General features: G+C 39.7%; 1 protein-coding gene across 1 annotated transcript in view; it reads left to right on the top strand.

Annotated features, from left to right (window-relative positions):
* Positions 1 to 23,667, top strand: part of LOC140744384 (uncharacterized) — a 75,060-nt gene that overhangs the window by 11,361 nt on the left and 40,032 nt on the right. The window contains exon 2 of the mRNA XM_073075953.1: positions 14,068 to 14,168. Within this exon, the coding sequence (XP_072932054.1) occupies positions 14,068 to 14,168 (101 nt within the window). The remainder of the gene's footprint in view (positions 1 to 14,067; positions 14,169 to 23,667) is intronic.

The raw sequence follows: 23,667 nt of genomic DNA, 5'->3' as shown, positions 1-23,667 counted from the left end.
TTGGCGTTTATAGCTAAACATGTAAATAATCAGACAAACTTTGATAATGGCAGTTATTATTAAAATCACAGGCATTTTGTTGATGTACATCGAAATTAGCGTCAAAATGTTTCAATAATGGCGATACATAATTCGTATGAACGTATTTTGTACATTTGTTATTCTTTGGACGTGTAGGTATTTGTTACCGAGCACGTGTGTGCCAGGTGGCACGTCTGTCTATTTGTTTAATTGTATATATACACATGTTTACGTAGTAAGGGTATGTTTCGATGGCAACTGGCAACGTTACTGATATTTGTAAGATACCGACACATTTGTTCTTCACATTAACATCGATATTATTTATAATATTCAATTTATAAGCTCTTTGCCAATACAACAATTTCTTTTTCTTGTAGCCAGAAATTCATTGGTAGGCATAAACGTTGGATAGATTAATTATTAATTAGGGGCATTACTCATCGCTTTATAAAGTTATCTATCTTTATATGTATTGCAGTCACCAATACGTACAACACGCAAGTCAAGCGCGTTAACTCGGGAAACTTCCTATGGGAAGCAAACTTCAAGAGGATTACTTTAAGTTGATGGATGCAGAAGTATACCTACCTATACTCTGATTCACAAGTAGGTGTCCAAAATGTAAGCAAAGAAACGTCATTGTCAAAATACGATTACAGGTATTGTAAACCTTAACAAATCAACAAGAAACAAAAACTTTAACAAACACATTAAAAACAAATAAAAATATCAACTACACACAATTTAACAAACGCGCTATGAAAACGAGAAAATAATCGAGTTCGATTACGATCACGAAAATGTGTAACGTCAGCTACGAAACTTAAAAATGGCGGTACAAAAACTGTTTTGGACCCCGTTCGTGTTACCATTATCACATTTTAATTATCTACCATAAAAAACAAGTTTTATTATTATCAATTATTGAACGAAATTGAGGTAATATAAATATTATAAAATGTGAATTGATTTTAATTTATTTAGATTATTATTTTATTATCGTTGTATTAATGTAATATCGTCAAAAATAAGAAGCTACCATGTGCAACCATAAAGATACTTCGCCGCCTTGAAATTGAATGAAGCCGCAAATGGCTTATTAGTAAGTTCTTTTTTTGAATTCATGACAAATAAAAACATTTTTAGAGAAAATTTACGAATAAATAACTAATACTGCGTAATTTTCATGATAATTAAATAATTTATAATAATAATTTCAAATATTTTAGGGACATTTTAGCACGGAGACGTGGCAAAAAATTTTTACGCAACTGTTTCAATTCTCAAAACTGGGTACATTTTCTTGTTAGGAGTGAGTAATCTTTACTAATCTATGTGTGCAACGTATTTTCTTGATAGATGAACACACTTTTGTTTATATTTTGGACACCTAATTATGAATTGGACTATACTATAGTTTTAGGAAGCACGAAATTAAAATCTGAACAGAACCTTGGCAACGACACTGCGTGTAAATGTATCGATAAAGTACTAGTAGCGTGAGAACCTGTGATCACGGCACGGCGGTGTAATTAGTGTAATAACTGTAATAATATGATGTTAACAATAGACGCAAATTGGATGTAAACAAGTGTTATCCACATGTAACGGAAGTAGCTTGTTTATATTAGAACGATATACAATTAACCAGAATAATGAGGACTCTATGGAGTTGTATACGCATTGTTTTGTTTACGTATCTGGAATTACCGATTGCGGTAAACAATTACCAAGGTACCGTTATTAATAGACAATCTATACAATGTTTTGCTTACCAAAGATCGACAGTTACAATTTTATTCCTAGGTATGCAAATGGCAACTTATGGCAAATAAAAGTACTGAAATTTAAAAATTAACATTGTAGCTTGTGTCCGTATTCATATGTATGCCGCTGTCTATATGCGTGTGTCCTAAACGTACGTAATAATTAATATCTGATGTAAACATAATCAGTATCAACTAATTGTTGTCCTGCCGCTTCTTAGAATTAATATAGTCATTACAGGTATATGATAACGGTAAGTATGAAGCTCTCTCAGGGGCAGGGCCGGGGCGGAATGTTGATTGGAGGCCCTCAGTGTAGAAAGTTGATTTGATTTTACAAACGTATCACAAATGTATCATAGAATTATTTGCCGAAAAATACGTATGATTTCGGTGACGTTCCACAGATTGCTTGGTTCTGACAACCTTTTTTTTAGTAACTGTGTTTGGGGGCCCCGGAATCTGGGGGCCCAGGGTGGCCCGCCCCTTCCGCCCCCATTCCCTTAGTCCGCTAGAGTTTAGAGGCGTAGTTTCCTATGGTTTCTTTCGTTGTTACCGGGGCTCACCGCCACATCTATTTCTACCTTACAGCAGCACTGCTAAGCGCTGATGGGTCCTCGTTTGAAGGGCGTGGCGAGGGAGACTAATCAGAGAAGTTCGAACTTAATCCACAGGGGAAGCAAAGCAGTTGTGGCCAACCACGGGACTTACTCTGATCCTATCCGGGGTTGATTATAGATGTTTTAGGGCGACATTGGGCCCTTATCATCAAGTAGACTGCGTGCTCGTATGTTACTCTTATATTATAAAAAGATATGTCTATATGCAGATGAGTTTAAAAAGACAGAAAGAAAAATATTAAATTTTCTACCATTCTAAGTGAACTTTAAGTACTTATATTCAATTTAAATGCGCAATGCAAAACGCATTTTGAGCGAGAATATTAACTAGCCGCGGGGCGGAAATGGCTAGACTTGAATTCGATAACAGAATAACATAAATAGTCCTAACTGCATTCATATTTTGTTTATATAAACCAGGAAATTACATTTTTATACGTGATATCTAAAGTTCATTGCCAATTTTGTAATGTAGGAGTAGCAAAAGAGCACGCTGTTCAATGGTAACTGTCGCACATAGACTTCTCTAATCGATCACAGATTGGATTGGTGACTTGAAGGTAGGTCTTGGAAAGCCTTGTATGAGTGTTATTCCCTTATCGCACTTTTTAAACCCGATCACATCAGCGCTTAACACTGCTGTTATAAGGCAGAAATAGGTGTTGCGATGATGCAACGCAGTCAAACAACGTAGAAATCTATCACCTTTACTTGTACCTCTCGAACATATGAGTAAGTAAATACATTCGTGTAAAAGTGTATGTTGATCAGGTAGTCTAAGTGTGAAACCTTATGTACGAGATTAAAAGTTCGTTCAGTTCAAGAAGAAAATTCTCAGTGTTTAGATAAAAGCTTTAAAATCACTTCCATCTCGGATCTATCGCGTAATCGATCTTCCAGTTACAAACTTCCCGACAGGGCCTCGCTTGCGGGAAATCAGATTCCGTGAAAATAACGAGAAATAGAATCTTTTCGTCAACGGTCGATGAGATTTTCCACGGTTTTGCATTCAATCGGCCGTCTGCGGTATAAAGCGGCCATTAATTTTATTAGACGCCGCCGTCTCTCGTCTCGCCTCGCCGTAAAACAAAGAGCTGCAACTAATATTGGAAATGCCAAAACGCTTACGGGCCCAATAAAATTATAGCCCATTGAACCATTTTATGCCGGAATACTTTTCACGCGCTAAAATTTGTGGACGTGTCTCGAATTGAAATTTAATGCTCGGTTCGGAGGTTTGTTTATTTGAATGAACATATGAATTACATTTATTAATTTGTAATAAGTAAGAAGGTTGTGGGCTTCTGGTATGGAAATTCTTGTATGAAAAAATTATTAGTAGTGTACCTACTTACATGTAATAATCCTTGCATTTGATTCATATGGATTGATTATCGTCGATCTGGGGGCACGGCAATGCACCCGCCATAATACTATTTTGAAATAGACTGTTTTCCTATTTTTTTATATTATTGAAATAGATTTTTGTTTTATTTTTTCTTTTAGTTTTTTATTACCTACCTATTATTAAAAGGGCTTTAAGGATATTTTTTGGCAATAGCACATTAATGCAATGCTAACAACAAAATTTGAGGACTTGTTAATTGATGTCGTTGACTGCCGTGGGATATTAATAATTTGAGGATAACTTGTAACTACATCTTTTTACTACGCCTACGCCAACGAGTGCCTTAGAGAAAGTTCATGGCAAAGTTACTAGATTGCAACAATTATAACCTTTTAGTTTGATGAACTATAAAAGCGTGGTTTTTAGTTTTAAATACTATTATTATCAAGTAAGTTATTTCGCTACTTCAAACCGTGTAATTTCTGAAATGTGGATATAATATACATCTGGCCCTATGCGGCTGTATAATTTGCTCCCACTCGGCTCTCGGCGTCTATTTCCGTTCGGATGGCGTAATTGAATAGGAGGCTATTATATTTGTTCTGGTCTCAGTGTATTGACCAAGTAAATGCAGTATAAAGATAAAGAGTAGATTCGAATTAGTTGGTTAAACATTTGGACAACAATATTGACAATTATAAGCTGGGAACCATTCGTTTCTGTACAGTAAGAAGCGGATCGAGAAAATACATGAAAAAGTCGCTGGCTGAACAAATCATAAACTTTAATAGCATATCATCAATATCATAAGATTTACCTATATACGTATAGTGTTAAAGAATATTAGGTTTTGAGGGTATTTTACTGTATCACGTGCAAAGTCAGTATCTTACCTCTTATATATTTGTTCGTAACAATAAGTTTAGCTTGTGGTAACCGTGAATAAACGACAATAGATATGGTCTAATAATCCCCTTAACGAATAAAAATCTCTTTCGCTTATTCTTTGTATGAAAAGGGGTGAAGCTAGTGTTTGTCTTTATTAGTCTAACGTTCTAACGAGCTATGTGCCGTGACTGCAATAAATTATGAAGGAATGGAAAATAAAAATGTTTTCCCACATACCGTGTTACCATTGTCGTAACCCTACCCGTTATCTTACGACGTAGTGATACATTTGTTCGGTAACCATACGGCGGTTGAATAACAAGCGTGAAAAAGCGTCAGGATCGTCTAATAATCCCTTTCAACGGATAAAATCTTCCACGCTTCCCTTCCATCAAAAAGGTTGTAGCTAGTCTTTGTTTTTATTACACTGGCGTTCCTCCGAGCCATGTGCCGTGCCTGCAATAAATGATTATGAAGGAAAGGAAAATAAAAATATGTTCCCGCATACAGTATTTGCCCTGCCATTGTCGTTTCCCCAGCCGCATGTAATTTTTATGATATACGTATAATCTCGCTAATGCCGCGTAAATCACACAGTACAACGAGTCGTTGGGCCCTGTAACCGCTTTTTACAAAGAATTATGCATACAGAGATTAACGTTGGTACAGTTTTTGAAATTGCAGACAATGCGACAATGAACATTTTATTGCGGAGGTGTAAAATATTCATGTCGATTTTCAGCCTATCGTGATTTTTGCTTCATTTTAGCACGCGTTTGACATGACACTAATATTTGTTTTGAAAAAAAAAACATTTGGGCTTTCACACTAGTTTTGATAAAAGGATTTTATTGATATCATCATGTATCTATTCGGGTGCTTTCAAATTAGACGATTCGAATCTGATAGCTGCCTCACGGCAGTCGGACGAGTTGTCGTATTGTACACGGACTGTTGTGTTTTATCATACAAAATCCCTAATCACAATGCTGTCGTGTTGCTAACGGACATGTGACGGGATCTACTCCCGCTCGTTCTGCGTCATGGTACATTTTGTATGAAAATGTAACCGTCCGCTTGCAGAGCGACAGCCGTCCAGCTGTCGTGTTACAGCGTCTGACGGAAATTGTCTAAATTGAAAGCTCCCCTGTGGTGCATCTAAAGACATCGTATGTACAAGACAAAATTATATCGCTCTATAGAATGTGTATGAACGTATTATACGAACGAAATATTAATTTTCTCTAAGAATATTGAAAAACATACGATTTTATCTCAAATGACACGGTCAATGTTTGCACATGTAAATTGAGCTTTACAGTTCTGATGAACGGTACAGAACTTCTCTTTTATTATATTAGATTTGCACGTCTATGAAAACGCTATGAAGATTATTCAGGCATATGGGTTTTCTCACCATATTTTCCTTTACCGTTAAAGCGAGCCATAATTTATTAATAGTTTGTGAGATATGCGCATCTAAAGTCGCAAAGTATCCCGCTTCTCAACAACTATGGGGCTGTGGGAAGTAGAACTAAAATAACATTTTCAATGAAAATGGTTTTCAATAACATACGTGTAATTACTGCGTAGTTTTCTAGATTTAAGGTATTTTAAGTTTAGAGCTATATTATTATTGGCGCGAATTATTAGGTAAGTACTTATTGTTGTTATCAATAAAATTATTGTTTATGGTGACATAAGAGTTGTTGAGTACGGGTTTGCAATAAAAACTCCAATTGAATTTTTCTTCCTGTATTTTCTTTTCTTGACCATTTACAATATTCTTCTATTTTCCGGAGCGTGCCGGACCCTATTTCTAGCCACCTTAAGTGGCAAAGTGAGTGTTACAACCGACGGGGGGCTAACGCAGCAGTCGCTTTTACTCCCGTCTCGCTCACTTCCTATAGCCCTCTCTTTCTATCATGCATCTCGCTCACTCGTGTCCCTCTCTTTCTATCTTTACTTTATTTTTATTTTTCTTTATTTATTTACATTAAATACCTTATTTTAAACATAGTTGTACATTATTTTTCATACACATTAAATATTCTTATAAAATCAACAATCTTACGTACTAAAAAACAATAATATGAATTACAATATATCAACTATTCTTAAATTTATTCGCCGTCCGCAACATCCTCCCCCCGGCGCAGCTCCGTCGTAGCCCTCCCTATCTGGAGGACGGCGAGCTTCACCACGGGCCTCCTGAAGACTCCTCCCCGGGTCCTCACGTCTGCTGAGCGTATGATGCCGTCGGGTCCCTCGTGCACTCGCTCGACGATGCCGCGTGGCCATGTGTTGCGGGGTAGCGTGTTGTCGACCACGATGACCAGGTCGCCGACCCGTAGTTGTCGTGATGCCCTTGTCTCTTGTCCTCGAGGTATCAGCGTCGGCAGGTACTCCTTGACCCACCGCCCCCAGAACTGGTCCGCCAGCGCCTGTGCTTTTCTCCACACGCTGCGGTCGGCTTCCTCGCAGGGTCCCGTCAGCGGCAGCCCGGTCGATGACCCAATCAGGAAGTGGTTGGGGGTTAGTGCTTCTGAGTCGGCGAGATCCACGGAGACGTGCGTGAGTGGCCGAGCGTTGACACAGTACTCGGCCTCCACCAGTAGCGTTTGAAGGACTTCTTCTTTGGGTGACTTCTCGTTCAGTGTGGTGCTCAGCGCGGTCTTGACTGACCGCACGAGCCGCTCCCATGCCCCGCCCATGTGCGGAGCCCCCGGTGGGATGAAACGCCAGCTGGTTCCATACTGTAGACAGAAGTTATGTAGCTCCGGACCCCATGCCCGGTATGCGTTTCGTAGCTCGACGTCAGCACCTCTGAAGTTCGTTGCGTTGTCTGAGAAGATCACCTGTGGCCATCCTCTTCTGGCGGCCATCCTTCGGAGTGCCATAATTGCCGAGTCGGTCGACAGCGATGACACCAATTCCAAATGCACTGCTCGTGTAGTTAAGCAGGTAAACAGTGCGCACCATCTCTTCTCATGTCGGCGCCCAATAGTGACTGTTAGGGGGCCGAAGTAATCCACGCCGCAGTAGTTGAACGGTCGATGCCCTGGACTTGTCCTCTCTTCTGGTAAGTCCCCTCGTGGCGGTGTTTGCGGCGTTGCTTTCCTTATTTTGCAAAATTGACATTCCTTAGCCATTTTCCTTACTGTCGGTCGTAGTCGAATTATAACGTATTTTTGTCGCAGCTCGTTTACGACCCTCTCGTTGTTAGCGTGTCCGGCGTTTCGATGGTAGTCCATCACTAGTAGGCGTGTGAAGGGGTGACCACCATCCAATATTATAGGTCGGTTCGAGTGCGTCGACGTCTTAGAGGCTCCTATTCTGCCTCGGGCCTTCAGTGTTCCTTCTTCGATGACGGGGTCCAACTTCGCTAGTTTACTATGCCGGTGTAAGTGCTGTCCAGCCCGCAGTCTACGTAGATCTTCGCCGAAGGAGTCCTGTTGTGCTTGTCGTATCCACCGCAGCTCGGCGTCTTGTATGTGGGAGACTTCTAACAGCAGGCTTCTGTTCTTTGTTCTTAGCTTCTGTACGTAGAGTTGAACTAGCGCTGTGGCCCTTATGAGTCGTCTGTAGGCGGAGAACCTCGTTATGTCCGGCAGGCAGCCCATGCGGTCCGTGATGTCGTCTGTGGTGATGGTATACGCCGCCTCTTCTGAAGTGTCACTGCTTGTAGCTTCGGTAGGCCATTCCTCCTCTGGTAAGCCCAGGAATGACGGCCCGGTGAACCATCGGTCGGCGCCAGTGATCCTCTTCGTTTCGATTCGCGTGGCGTCGTCGGCTACGTTGTCGGCCGTGGGCACCCATCGCCAATCTTCCACCTGGGACAGCTCGCCTATCTCCGCCAGTCGATGCGCCACGAACGGTGTGTACTTCTTCTTATCGTTCCTTATCCAATGAAGTACCGTCTTGGAGTCCGTCCAGTAGTAGACTCGCCCTGGTTTCCATTCGTGTTCCTTCAGGATGGTGCTCGCCATACGCGCCCCGATGAGTGCTGCCTGTAGCTCCAACCTGGGAATCGTGAGTAATTTCAACGGCGCCACCTTAGCCTTGCCCATGACTTGTACAACTTCCACGGTGCCATCCTTATGGGTGATCCTCCAATACGCCGTGGTCGCGTAGGCCTGTTCACTCGCGTCGTTGAATATGTGCAGCTGTAGCTCTGAGCTCGGAGTCATGTCGCGGCTGTAGCAACGTGGTAAGGCCAAGTTCGAGATGTCTTGTAGTCCGGCGACCCATTGCTGGAACTCTTCGGCTTCCTCCCTAGGTAGCTCTTCATCCCAGCCGACCTTCTTGACCCATAGTTGCTGTAGCAATATCTTCCCGGTGATCGTATACTGGCTTACGAGGCCCAGGGGATCGTAGATTGACATGACGGCGCTCAGTGCTTCACGCTTGGTCGGTGCTCGCTGTTGACACTTGACTTCGGTGGGGACCCTCTTAATGTCCGTATTGAAGCCTATGGTGTCTTCGCTCGGGTTCCACCTTAGTCCCAGGGTCTTCTCCGACTGGTGTGTCGTCAGTTGCACGTTGACATTCTTCGATTTCTTCGTGTCGGGAATACTCGCGAGGACAGCTGGGCTATTGGAGTTCCATCCCCGCAGATTGAAGCTGGCTTGTTCGTGTACATGAATGACGTCCCTTATGACCTTTATAGCTTCCTCTTCTGACTGAAAGCTATCTAAATAGTCATCCATGTAATGGCGTTCCCTTATGGCTCGCGCAGCTTCCGGGTATCCCTCTTCGTAATCGGCGGCATTCTTGTTTCTCACGCTGTGAGCGAGGTACGGCGAACTCGAGGCCCCAAATATCATTGACGTCATCTTGTACTTGCGCGGGGCTTCACTGGACTCGTCCCGCCACAGGAACATCTGGGCTGGTTGATCTTCGCTACGTATCTTCACTCGGAGGAACATTTCTTCTATGTCCGCCGTCACCGCGATCTTCTTTTCGCGGAAACCAAACAGGATCTTAATCAGAGACGCCAACAGGTCGGGCCCCTCCAGCAGGTAGTCGTTCAAGCTGACTCCGTTAATCTTGGCCGCTGCGTCGAATACCATTCGTATCTTGTTTGGCTTGTTAATGTTGACAACCGCGAAGTGAGGTAAGTACCACTTGACGTTACTTCTTTCTTCGTTGCCGTCGCATGCTTCTGCGTAACCCTTCTTCAGCAGGTTAGCCACTTGAGCGCTGTATTCCTTCTTGAATGTGGGCTCATTTTCCATCTTCTTTTCCAATGTGCGTAACCTCTTGTATGCTTGCTCGTAGCTGTCGGGGAGTGTGGGGTTGTCAGTTTTCCAAGGTAGACCCACTTCGAAGTGTCCGTCCTTCCGTCTGGCGGTCGCCTCGAAGATGTCGCTGGCTCTCTTGTCGTACTTGTTAATCTTCTCTTTCGTAGATACGCCGAGCGAGTCCACGTCGAAATGCGACTCGACGAGCTTCTGTAACTGTATGTCGCCCGTGCAGACGTGAAGCACGGCCGCCTGGTCCTGGTAGACGAACCTCCTAGGTACCGACCCATGTAGAACCCATCCCAGCTTCGTTCTTGATGCGGCAGGTTCGTTCTTCTTGCCGGCGCGCAGCTGTCGGGACACTATTAAGTGCCAATTGTCGGTGCCTATTAGTATGCGAGGTCGAGCTTCCCCCGTGCTGATTTTCTCCCTTACGACTCGCAGGTGTGCATACCGCTCCAGGTTCTGAGGTACGCGCTGATGATGCAATTGAAGTCCCTTCACCGTGCGGGCTGTCACGGAGTATGCTTCATGTTCGTGTAGACCTTTGATTTGAATCTTGACCGCCTTGCTGTCGATTCTTCTTTGTTCATTGATACCTCTTATGTTTAGAGGTTGGTTCGGTCCGCCGCTGGTGAGGTGACTTGCCAATTCTTCATCTATAAGGGTTACCGTAGACCCCTCGTCCAGGAGGGCGTGCGTCCTTATCTCCCCCCGTGGACCGCTGAGTTTTACTTCACATGTCTTCAATAGCACCGCTCTTGGTGCCACCTTTGATGTGACGCTCATGACCGCTGCGGGTGCACCCTGATCTGTGCACTCAGAAGTCTCCACCCTCCTGGCGGGCTCTGCAGTCTTGTGTAGGATGGCGTGATGCTGCATGCTACACCCGTCGACTCCGCACGGCTTCGCTCTGCATGTGGTTCTACTGTGTCTTCGTGTCATGCATTTGAAGCATAACCGCTGTTCCTTCGCCCAATTCCACCTGTCGTTGATGGTGAGTTCCTTCAGCTGAGGGCACTTCGGAGTGTGATGGCTTGTAGACTGGCATCGTAGACAGCTAGGTGCTCGCTCTTCACGCGTCGATTCACTCGTAGAATAGACCTTCTCCCGAGGTGCTGTCCTCCTTACTGGCCTCTCCCCTCTGAGAAGCCCCGGAGCGCTGTTCCTCGCCGTGTGCGTGTAGCGTAGTACCCTGTCTGCTTCACCCATCAGGAACTCCGAGAGTATTGTGATTTCGTCGCTGTATGCAATCTTCCCTTCGTTGATCGCCGCGTATTCCGCCCATTTGCTCACCAGGTGAGGGCTTAGCTTCTCCATTACATCCCTTATCAGTAATGGATTTCGTAGATAACCACGGTGGTCCACACTCTTCATAGTGTAGACGACGTTCTGTAACTTGATGGCCAATTCATTCAATTCGCTGCTGGAGTTGCCGACCTTGGGGAGTCTCTTCAGTTCTTCCATTGCTTTATCGAAGATATATTCAGGTCGACCGTATTTCATTTCTAGCGTCTTCATTATGCTGTCCGGGTGAGTTGCCGTGTACAGTTGAGAGAGCACTGTCTCTCTCGCTTCCCCACGGAGACTGTTTCGAAGCCGCAATAAATTTTCTGTGGCGCTGAATTTGTAGAGACGCGTCGAATCTTCTACTGCTGCTTTGAAGGGTAGCCACTCCATGACGGACCCGGAGAATGCTGGGAGCTCCGACGTTTGCCGCGGCGGGGGTCGTACGTGCATCATCTTCTCTAAGGCGTTTGCTAATTGTTCGATGCCCCTTCCCCTCTGCCGAGGCCGTTCCTCCCCCCGTACTTCTAACGGGGGAGGTAGGACCTCCTGTTCCCTGTGTACTTGCGTTCCGGCGTGTTCGTGGCTCTTGTTCACCCAGTCGTGTATTCTTTCTTGGTCGCAGATAGTTTCCCCCCCCTCTTCCGCTTCGATCGCAGAGATTTCCGCTTCTAGCCGCTTCTTTACTAGCGTCTTCTTAAGTTGTATTCTTCTTTCTTCTAATTCAGCTAGCTCCTTTTCCGCTTCGTATTCGACTAGCCTAACTCGTGCCGCGACGCTGACCGACGAACGATGCGAACGTATACTGGGCGCCGCGCTATATGCCGGAGACGTGGGCCGGCATATAGGCGACTTGGAGCGCGACGGTATCTCTTGCGACGTGGGGTGCTCGGGGTGTGCGGTGCTGCGTACAGGTGAGCGCTCGAGGACCCTTCCTGGTGGGATCCTCCCGACGGATGTACCGGCGGGCGTCCCGGTGAGGACTGCGGTCGATGGCGATCTCGGCGATTCTTCATATATACGGTGGAACAGCCCCCGCCCACCTGGCGGAGGGTGCTCCGATTCGCCGATGCCGGACTCGGAGTGGGTCTTCTTGCTTCGTGTGTTCATTGTAGACGCGCTGGTTGCTTCTTTTTTCTGTATCCGCCGATCGAAGGACCAATGTTGAGTACGGGTTTGCAATAAAAACTCCAATTGAATTTTTCTTCCTGTATTTTCTTTTCTTGACCATTTACAATATTCTTCTATTTTCCGGAGCGTGCCGGACCCTATTTCTAGCCACCTTAAGTGGCAAAGTGAGTGTTACAACCGACGGGGGGCTAACGCAGCAGTCGCTTTTACTCCCGTCTCGCTCACTTCCTATAGCCCTCTCTTTCTATCATGCATCTCGCTCACTCGTGTCCCTCTCTTTCTATCTTTACTTTATTTTTATTTTTCTTTATTTATTTACATTAAATACCTTATTTTAAACATAGTTGTACATTATTTTTCATACACATTAAATATTCTTATAAAATCAACAATCTTACGTACTAAAAAACAATAATATGAATTACAATATATCAACTATTCTTAAATTTATTCGCCGTCCGCAACAAGAGTTTTGTGAGTATACCTAAACTGTCTGACAATAATCAGTTGACCGGATATGTAAACTATATTTCTTCTCTTCCTGAAAGCAATATTTATTTATTAGACTATGTTTAAAATGTAATAGAATACGATTAAATATGTCAGCAATTCATGTTTGTTTAGCGTATTTATCTACTCGTAAAAGCTTGTAAAATATATGTAAATAACTACGTTGTGTATTAAATGTTATAATTGTATAGACATTATAGTGTATCGTAATTAATTCATATTACATAATAGTAATACAAACACAATCCAATATAAAACGAATGATGTAATTACAGAGATAATGTGGATTTATTTACAGTGTTGTATCTCGTAATATCAGTGACACAATACATCGGAAGTTCGAGCCGTAATGACATGATTGTGACGAATAGTTGCGGGATTGAGGTTTGTCAATAATTTATTGAAAACGGAGTGATATATTCTTTAAATCCATCCTAGCGTTACGATTAAATAGCTTAGGTACTCAGTTATTTTTATATTCTCACGGGCAGTAATTACCTCTAATGAGTAAATTAGACAAGAAACTTATCGTGCGCAATGATGTAGGGATTATCTATTTCGAAGGATCATATTCAAATCGAAGTTACAATACAGTTTCCCCAATTCGTACGCCAGACAGTTTTTATAGATTTTCCTTATCGATATCGTTAAATCCCAATACAGTTCTGTAGTTTTAAGTGTATAGATAAGGAGTGAGATACTCAGGAAGTTAATTAAATAATTATAGCGTCGTATTACACGATGTAAGTATCAATGCCGTTTAGGTGGATCGGAACAGCGATAATGGTATCAGTTTGTGTGGGCAATAAAACTGTCATGTGGCTGATTTCACGCACTGTTTTATGGCGAGAGTTAGTTATCCTTTTGTACTTTTATGTCATGGCCATCATTTGTAAGACGTAAAGATAATCCCTATATATTGTGTGGTTTACTTGTAACCCGTGGAAAGCTTCGGAGCTTCTTCAAATGTGTTGGTGCCCTATGGTGTATGTGGTTTACATAAATATGGCATGGCATTTTAAAGCACGAAAAAGCTATCTAATATACTTGTATATCTAATACCTATAAAAAAATATTGTCACTAATATTTTTTTATTATAAAAGTTATATTATAAGTTGGGTAGTAAGAAATCCGAAGTATTTTATTTGATAGCACTAAGTAATTTCAGTTTTACTGTGTCAAAAAAACAATTTATACATGTGGAAAAGGGTTTGATTTTACTATTAAGGTTGTTTTATTCTTGTTTTAGGGCTGGGAGGGGCGTACGGAGGCTGGTGGAGAGGGCGCCGAGCCTCCGCCGCCGGCGCACGCTCCTCTAGATGCTGTATGGCAACCAGTGGCAGGCACCAGGTAAGATTACATAAATAAGATATATGAAACATACATACATTTATCATTATAACCCTTGACATAAATACATACTCAAGAACGTCGACAATTGGATTGCGTTTAGTGAAATTAACGTTGGTCGAATTCCATGTTTGCCTATAACTGCCTAGACATGACAGCTGTTATGTCTATTACGTCACTACAGCAGCAAATGGGTTCTAGTTTGAAGAATGCTGTAAAGAAAAGTAACTCATTGGAGCCAATCTATCTTTGTCTTCAGGTGTAGTAACGGATCTATGGTTCTCGGGTATGACTCCTGTCCATTTGGGGTCGAACCTAGACCACTTATGACAGTCGTCTCTTTAGCCTATTTCTGCTTCTATTTCAGAATAAAAACTTAACCATAAAATGGGTAAAAAATAGTATTGTATTGCTCCCAGTTGAACTGAGTACATGATCCAATTACTTTGCCTCTCGATATACTTTTAAATTCATAAGTTTAAAGAAGCATCGGAATCCAGTACAACTTGTTCCATTCACATACGTTAATTTAATTTCGAAGCACGAATACGAGTATGAGAGCAATATGTGAAAAGTAGAACGCTGTGTTCCCATTTTAATCTAAAACTTTCTGATCCTAAGACGGCTCTTCCCACAAGTTCGTGTTGTAAAAGTTTTGACATAATCTATTCCCCACAAGTTCGATAATCTTTGTGCGTATTAACTTTAATGCGAGTAAATAAATATTTCTTTTAATGTTTATACGAGTATTATTTAATACATTATTTTTACCAATTATCTACAAATTAATTGAAATATGTCATTAAATGTTCTTTATTTACCAAGGTATAGTTCGCGCCAAACTGCTAGTCCGCTCTGAAGTTGTTGCGGAGGGTATAGTCATTCAATTTGCTATGGCGACGCGATTCATTTCTATATTCAAAGCGGACTAGCAGTTTTACCCGGATTATAATACTTCTGGTCGACAGCGATGACTCCACATCCATAAATATTGTTTTATGACAGCGATGCAAGGTCGATGCTATTATTACGTTCTAATTTAGTCTTCAGGAGTAGCAACGCAGCTATATAGACTTCGCTCCTGAATTATTTAGGGTCTGTAGCAATTACTGCTTCTTAGCTCGATCCATCACACAAAAGTAGAATTTAGCAAGAATTCGTGCTCATTCTTCAATATAATTTAGACGGGCTTAAGAAGTTGAAGTCTAAAAGGAATCTCTAACTTAATATTTCGTAAATTCTTACTGTGCTTACTTAACACTATGGTTTGGATTGACTGATACGAAAACAATGTAATAAATCATAGATAAGAGTCTAATTTTATCGAGAATCAATCGCAAGATGAACTTCCTTGATTCCAAAAAGTTAAAACCCATCTAAATGATAAAGTAACTTTTCAAATTTAGCACCACGGACGTGCTTTGTTTTCTAAAGTTGCTCTTCAAACTCCTCAAAACAATAAAAACGCGCGACTTTTTAAGCCAAGGATAAAAAGTTTACGGGAAGAGTAAACTCGCGACCGGCTGTGTACTTTACTTGTGTTTAAAACCAAACATTAAGCATCGGGTTACAATGAAAATTAAAAGGAATGGAAGCTGTACGGACCACGGAAATTTATGTTGGTATTTAGCTAGAGAGGAAGTTCCTACTCTAAAATTAGCCACGCGTATTTTCAATTTGTTTTAGTTAATGCAGCGAAAATGGGTATTATATTTTTAGAACTGGATAACGCAAAATGACTTTTTAGCGTATGGTTTTATAAGTATCGAAAAGAGTAGCCTCTTAACTAAAGGTTAATTTAGTAAACTGTATGTAAGAACTTACTGATTGTAACTTCCTATTTGATTAAGATTTAAGTTACACATTGATTGGTTGGTGGACCGAATTTCGCTCGGATTCGTGTAGGTTGTAGGTATGCATTGACTTTTCACAAGTTTAACCAGTGAGACCGAAATACTCGGGTTTTTCCCGACAGTTCCAACCCATATTAATCGACTCAATACATCCAAAATGGCACACTTTTTTTTTTATAATATAAGAGTAGTAGACGAGCATGCAGTCCACCTGATGGTAAGTGGCTACTGCCGCCCATGGACATCTGTAATCAACCCCAGATAGGATTAGATATTCCTACCTGAGGTCGGCCACAGATGCGCCGCTCCCCCTGATGACTAAGCTGGAAGGCCTTGGAAAAGTCTGTCTCCCTTACCACTCCCTTCAAACCGGAACACAGCAGCATCTAACACATAAATAGGTGTGGCGGTGGTGCCGCCGGAGTCGAACCACAAAGGGTTCTAACACCTTCAACACACACACTTTATTTTTTAAGCCATTAAGGCAAATAAATTTTACTACATTATTTTCAGTAAGTACTTACTAATATGGCATTATCTTCAACAGAATAATGCTCGTCTTTTAACTAGCTTGGAAGATAAACGGAACCTTAAATATTGGTAGTTATTATTAATCTACTGTGTACTTTGCCGTCAGCCAGATTGTCTCTATTGATTGGATTAGCAGATTTCGGAGTTGATTTTGGTTCAAAGCGACCCGTCGTTATGGTTATATAAGAGAAGGTTTACATTTATATGTACCTACTTTGTATATATTTATATATTTGTGCACTATGTTTAACATATTTACAATCGTACATCTTGGTAGTGGATATTTTTGCGAAATAGTTTTATCCTAACTTTATACCATTGATTGAATGTTAATCATGTTGTTTAGGTATTGTGTAAAATAAGAGTTTGAAAAATAATTTCTTAACGTTGCTTTAACATTAAAGGGAAAACTTTAGCACGTGAAATTTTAATGAAAGTTAATACCGGAGTACTTAACATTCTTAAAAGCTTTAAACATTGCCCAGAAAGCCTGAATGGAAACTATTTTGGCTTACTTCCAGGCGGCAGTTGTGTTCAGCGTTGCTTCGCTTACTCACCACAATTGCCACTTGCATGTGACAAAAGATGTGGCGGGCCTGGATGGTGACAGCACGAATTTGCATTTATCATTTGCGTTATTAGACTAATGTAAGCTATACACGCTACGGTCTACAGGACAGTTTACCTACGTAGATAGGCCTGTACAGTACCCTTACCAGGACTTTTTACGTTTCGACAAATATGACTGTTTTGGTATTTGTTTACGTATTTGCCCATACAAATTCCAATCAGCGCCCCTAGCGGATTGTGTATGAACTAGGAAATCGTATGGGCCAATAGAATTAGAATAAAAGCTTCTTCGCATGACTCCGCTCTTAACATATAAGTATTATTACATAGGTGTACATATATAATACATACATACAAATATAGGTATATATATATATCATTTTAAATCATGCAGTTTGCACTATGCAGAATATAATATTTACCATCATACATAAAGCATTAACAAAGTAATAAAGTTAAGTTGAAATAATGAACATAGATTCGATCAAAGTTGTCAATCACAACTTATTTATACTGGAAGCTTCAATCATAAATCTCTTTAAAGCTTGAAGCGCATACTATTCATATAAAACTGAAAACGGAGATTAGGCTGTTATAAAACCATCTATTTTTACATGCCAAATTCGTGCGTTTCAATAAAAATGTTGAAATATATTCGAGTGAACATAGTGAACACAGATTTACTCAAAGCTCTCAGGCAATTCACGTCTATTGGAAGCTTCACTCGACGTAAAAGCACTTTTAGACGTGCGAAAATAAAGAGCCTACTTCTGAACAGAAATGAAATACATTAGGTTGGTGTAAAATCAGGCTATTTTTAGATATGCCTAAAACGTGCGTTTCTGTACACACGTCGTATAATGTTAAATAAATATAGGAAACATAGGTTTGCGGAAAGTTCGTAAATACACTACGTCGATCAGAAGCTTCTCTCGCATAATAGCTCTCTTTGAACGCCTAAATATAACTGAAAGCAATGTAGTGGGTTTTCACAAAGTTGAGAGGTTATCTACTGGTCGTGTTTATATACTTCGCGATGATTATTTACTGATGGCATAACTGATTGATATGTTTAAAAACTGTGGGAGGATGGTGCAGGTGGTGGTCCGCAGGTGGTTTATAATCCCTTTTTAAAAGTTTTAAACTTTGTTTAAATTTTCATAATCCAAAATATAGTCTTACTTACCAATGAATAGCAACATATTATAACAACTTTGTATATCGACAACCTATATTTTATCTTTGGCGTATAGAATTAAAATCATTTCTACGTTTCAATAGTAATTTCTTTCAAGTATGTCATGGTCATATACATTTTTAATCGAAAGCACAAAGTCCAAGTTCTAAGCTTTAATCGAATATGTCGTGATAATTTCTTTGTCACTATTAGTTATAATTTCAATTTAATTGGAATATTTTTCCGATATACAGCGGAGACTCGATTACCCGGACTAATTGTTCTCGTAAAGTATCAGGGTAATTGAATTTACGAAGAAAAGCTGATATGTGCACAAAACCTATTTTTAAATTTTCTTTAGGGTCTTATCACATACATATGCATCACCGGTAGTAGTTTAAGAAAAATATTGTACCTGACAATTTGTAAGTGCCGTCGTTGGCCTATACAAAATAAATATATTTCATTTCATTTCATCATCATTGCTACATGTTGCATCGGTGATCGCCAATTTAACTGCTTTTCGGAAGAGGTGAAGCGAGCGAACGCCGCACCCCGCACGCATTTGAGAATCGGTCGTAGCTACTTATTGGATTCTTTTCAATTCCTCATGATGTTTTCTTTCACTGTTAAAGCAAGTGATAATTAATTCGAAATACGCACATAACTTTGAAAAATATGAGGTGTGTGCCTGTGATTGAAACCTCGGTCCTCTTGATTGAGGGGCTGCGTTTAGGCTATTAGGTATTGCTTTTTTGCAGCATAATGCAGTGAATAAAATGCTTTTATTCTTTTATTCGTCGTCAAAACGTGACGTAGCATCGTTGCAATTGAAAAAAAAACAGAAATGCCGTAGCTTTTATAGTATGCTAGAGCCATCGCAAAGTTACTTGATCAGATCATGAGTTACTTGATAGCATCTCGAATAATTAAGCCTATAATGTATTTAGTTTCTTTAGTTCATGCATTCTGAGCGGATTTCCTCTACTTTTCAAGTCGTCATTTATACGAACTTTTAATATTGCATAAAATAGTAAGGGACATTTTGCATTCGTCCATTACGTTACGATACGGTCTTATACATTTTTAATTAAAATCGATAAGTAATCATATACCTACAATAAAAACGTAAGTAGTAAAAAGGAATAATTTCTCGTTATTTTACTTGGTACCAATATTCTATGTGTATGATAAGCTTATTAGCCTTTTGAATCCCACGGGTCACCCTATCTCTTGGATTAAGTTACGGAGATGATGCCTCTGCCCTATTCCGACGTAAGATTAGGGATTTGGCTCTGCGAGAATCAATAACCCTGACCAGAACTATGCCCCTCTGATTGATTAGACTCTGACTATGATAATATTAAAGATATTGAAAAATTTGACTTTGAAATTCATATGAAAGATTTTATGAAATTTAAAAACAGATTCCGTTTTACATAAGTGTTTAATAAAGATTTTAATAAGGATTTCGGCTTCTTTATTCATAACTTGACTTCCAAACTTCTAAGATTCTCTAATTATGTTTATTCGGAAGTTTGCAATGTTTATAAAATTCACATTTTCCGAAATTCTAAGTGCTAACTTACAGATTAGACTCTTCGGATTATCCCGTATTCTGCGAAATCCGTTTTCTTTGAAAGCGGTTTTCCTCGCAGCATTTCTGTCTGTCACTCTTAAAACCTTGGATATAAAATTATTTTAAAAGTCTTTGTCCAACTCAACGTTGGATTCAGATTCAGATCCTACTCAGGCTAAATCTGCTTGATGATTTGTGGCGCTCTTGTAACTACTGAAATATTCCTAAAATATGTGCCGTGAACATCTTTCGTATATTAAATTTTATTTTTTAATTTTTGATAGATAAAGGTGCAGCTATAAAATGGATTTTTCTTCGGAAACAGTGATAAAAGTCAAACTTCGGGTAACTTGTAAAAGTCTATACACATAAAGATATGTACACAATATATCCGATATCCGTTTTATATTTCATAATTACACTCGTAATTACACAATTAATGGCATCGAACTCGAAACATTCTGAATCGTAAACCAGTAGGTATTCAATGGACCGCTCGGGAGGTCATTTAAATAGCTAATCTTAAAAAGAAAACATACAAAACATGATCTAAGTAAAATTACCCTGCTTTGAGATGAAGAGTCAATAAACTTTGCTACGTACTCGGTAAAGGGAAGCGTGTTTGTCTAACTCCGGCGGTAATGACACGAGTGGAGGGGATCGATGAGTGTCGTTTTGAGCCCTTGTGGGCTCCCGAGCCTCTCGCTTTGAACACATGTCATTAGAATAACGTTCTTAGTGGTATTTAAAAGTGACGTACTCAGAAACCGTATTATAGGGCTGGGTTCACACTGCGTTGTCGGTACTGCGATTATATGCGGGATTTCATTAAGTAGCATTGCAGTGACAGTAACCTCGCATAAGATTAGACACCTACCTGAGGTAGGCCAAACGTGTATTGCTACTTCGGAGGTCCAAGTAGATACGCCTCCGATAAGTATATGTCCTTTACCACAACCTTCATAGGGGTATGCAGTAGAGCTTAACAATGCTGTAATTAGTTAAAAATTGGTGTGTTAGTGGTGCCTCCGGAGTCGAACCACAATGTTCTATCACCTACAGAATGAAAGGTATTATGCGCTATGTATGCGCTACTATTTATTTGATAAAATTTGCATAAGGATTTACTATATAATTTCCCTAATATGTAATTATTCGTACTACACTTAGCACTTTAAGTGTTTGTTACACAAATGTATGGATTATCTACTTGTAATCTCTATAAGATAACAACGGGATCAACGTATAGCTATAAAAATAAATCAGCGTGTTTCTACTTAGTACATTTTATATGTTTGTATAGATTATTTTACTTTTATACCCGAAACCGATTTGGACGAAAATTACTCATTAGAGATAATTCGGGTCACGGTTTATCAAGACCTGATCTTCAGGATAACACAGTTACTTGGACCTTGGACTACCTTTTTTACCCAGGCTCCTTATTAGATTTATCATTGAAATAAAATGTAAAAGGTCAAAGTTACAAGTTTAGTAATTTATAAGTCTGCGTAGACATACAATAGTAAACAACAAAAGTAGTTTCTGTCTAGACATTCAAATGGTTGATTAAGCAAATGATTTTTTTTATTATATTAAGTAAATATTTTTATACAATAGACAGTCCAAATTGAAGTTTTACATTATATTTATTTGTAAAGATTCGCGACCCGTGCTTTAACGATCAAAATTATACAACACGACAGTTCCAGGTTCAATCCCGGGTCACGTAGACTGATTCAAAGTGTCTAATTAATCTAGAATTAAATTTATAAAGCTAAATTACAAAAAAAATATTTGCATCTAAAATTAAAATCAAACCTTTCAATTGAAAGATATCAAAGCGGAGAGGAGAAATATCGACGTTTCGAACTCTCGCGAGTATAATAAAGGGATGAGTGTCACCTTATGTAGACAAGACGTCTCGTTGGGGCGTCTAGCTCTTTCAACATGTGGCTTTTAAGAATTATATACAACTGCCTTGATTGATCCTATCTTAATACTGCTCGTATGTTGTGATTGCTTGTGATTTTTGCATGTAATAAGTGAATCACGCGGCAAATAGTCAATCGAGTTATCGGATGAAATGTTAATTTGAGCAGCATGATGATTTTTTTTAAGGTTTCTAACATAAGGGATACCTATAAAGGAATATAAAACTATCGCGGCTAATAGTATGCATGCAAATAGACATTCTTATTAAAAATAGTTTTCTAAATAGGACAACGTCTTACTTCGTGTATAAATTGATTTTTTTTCTGGATCCTTTTAAGTATATTGTTAGACAAATAATGGCGTGACGGAGTTGCACTACAAAAAGATGTTCACTTAAAACCTGTTTTTATTTTTATATTCCAAGGGTCGTGTCAGAATTTACCATTCATATTATTTTTGAAAGTTTTCGTAAAGTAGTGCTTTTTAATCTTGGGATACCACGACAGCGATGTTCAAAGGGTAGGGCTTGACACCCCCACGAGGGCTCTCGCGCCGCAAGACGACACTCATCGATCCCCTCGCTCGTGTGATTGTGGACCGTGTCAAATAAACACGACACATATTCCACCCTTTAACAGTTACAGTTATTCTGGGGTTGAAAATCTTAGCTTAGGATATTTTTGGGGTTGTCTGGCGCTTTAGGCGTTTGACAGAGATTTTTTATAAAAACGATGAATAAAATCGACACCAGGAAGTTGGCTAGTTAAAAATATTTTTGGCTAGCATGTCATAATTTTTTATTGTCAGTATTTGATCGCAACGCATTTTATGATTGTTGACAGTTAAATTTTAAAATTTGTAGTTTTTTTATATTCGTCAATTTTGAACTTTTCGGAACTTAAGGTGCGCCTTGCAAGAGGCTAACAGTGGACTGATGATGGCTTAAGAAAATGATATTTTGAAATTCTTTTAGATCTTGAATAGTTGAAAAGTAGGATGACATGAAAAATAGTTGAAATATTTAATTTTGTTTGTTACATATTGTAAACCTCATTGACGCATGATTTGTTGAAACCATTTCTCCTTTACACATACATAAATATAATACTTTTCAATTGCAATTAGTTACCATTTCTATGTTACGCTTGATAAAATACATTCATCAAAAGAGTAATAATTATGACCTCAGAGCAGAGATAAACATTTTCCCTTTTGCTGAAAGAAAGTGAGTGAAATATATATGCAAGTTTTTCTTTATCCGTTTTATATTTCTGCCGGTTCCCCTGTAGAGAATAATTAAAATATCTTCCAAGCGGTAAGACTCACGGCATTCTTTTTATAACGAGAATAAACTGTGGTGTAATTTACGCTCTTTGTGTTGTATGAAAGGTGGAAAACCGGATTCGTTTGAGTGTAATCATAAACTGAGTAAGATAAATCAGGTGAACTCTCATTTATATTTGGAAGGATTATTGTCTAGTCATTTAATTAGACACGAATAATATGTGATAGCCTAGTGGTGGAAACTCGGCTTGTTTATAAGGTTTGAATCCTAGGCTGCTGATTTCTGAAAGTTATGTGCGTTCTAGAAATGAATTTATATTTGTATGATTGCTTGCTATATTATTTAGCACAATACACAGAAACAAATCATCCTTAAGTAATCATCCATTCCTGTAAAAAGATTAACAAATGTAACGAATTCAATGTTGAACAGCAGTTCTAGCTGTAACCTATCACTATGACTTATTTCTGACGACCAAGATGGTTTCCTCATATCTATGTCAGCCGGTATTTACACCGTTCCACTGAACTGGTGGTAACTGCCCGATCGAACCAGACTTTAAAACCTTC

The sequence above is a fragment of the Epargyreus clarus genome, unplaced genomic scaffold, assembly GCF_041222505.1.
Source record: "Epargyreus clarus isolate Ecla_fem2 unplaced genomic scaffold, WU_Ecla_fem_2.2 ptg000008l, whole genome shotgun sequence".
NCBI lineage: Eukaryota > Metazoa > Arthropoda > Insecta > Lepidoptera > Hesperiidae > Epargyreus > Epargyreus clarus.
Note: the sequence above shows the minus strand (reverse complement) of the source record. Positions and strands in the feature narration are given on the sequence as shown.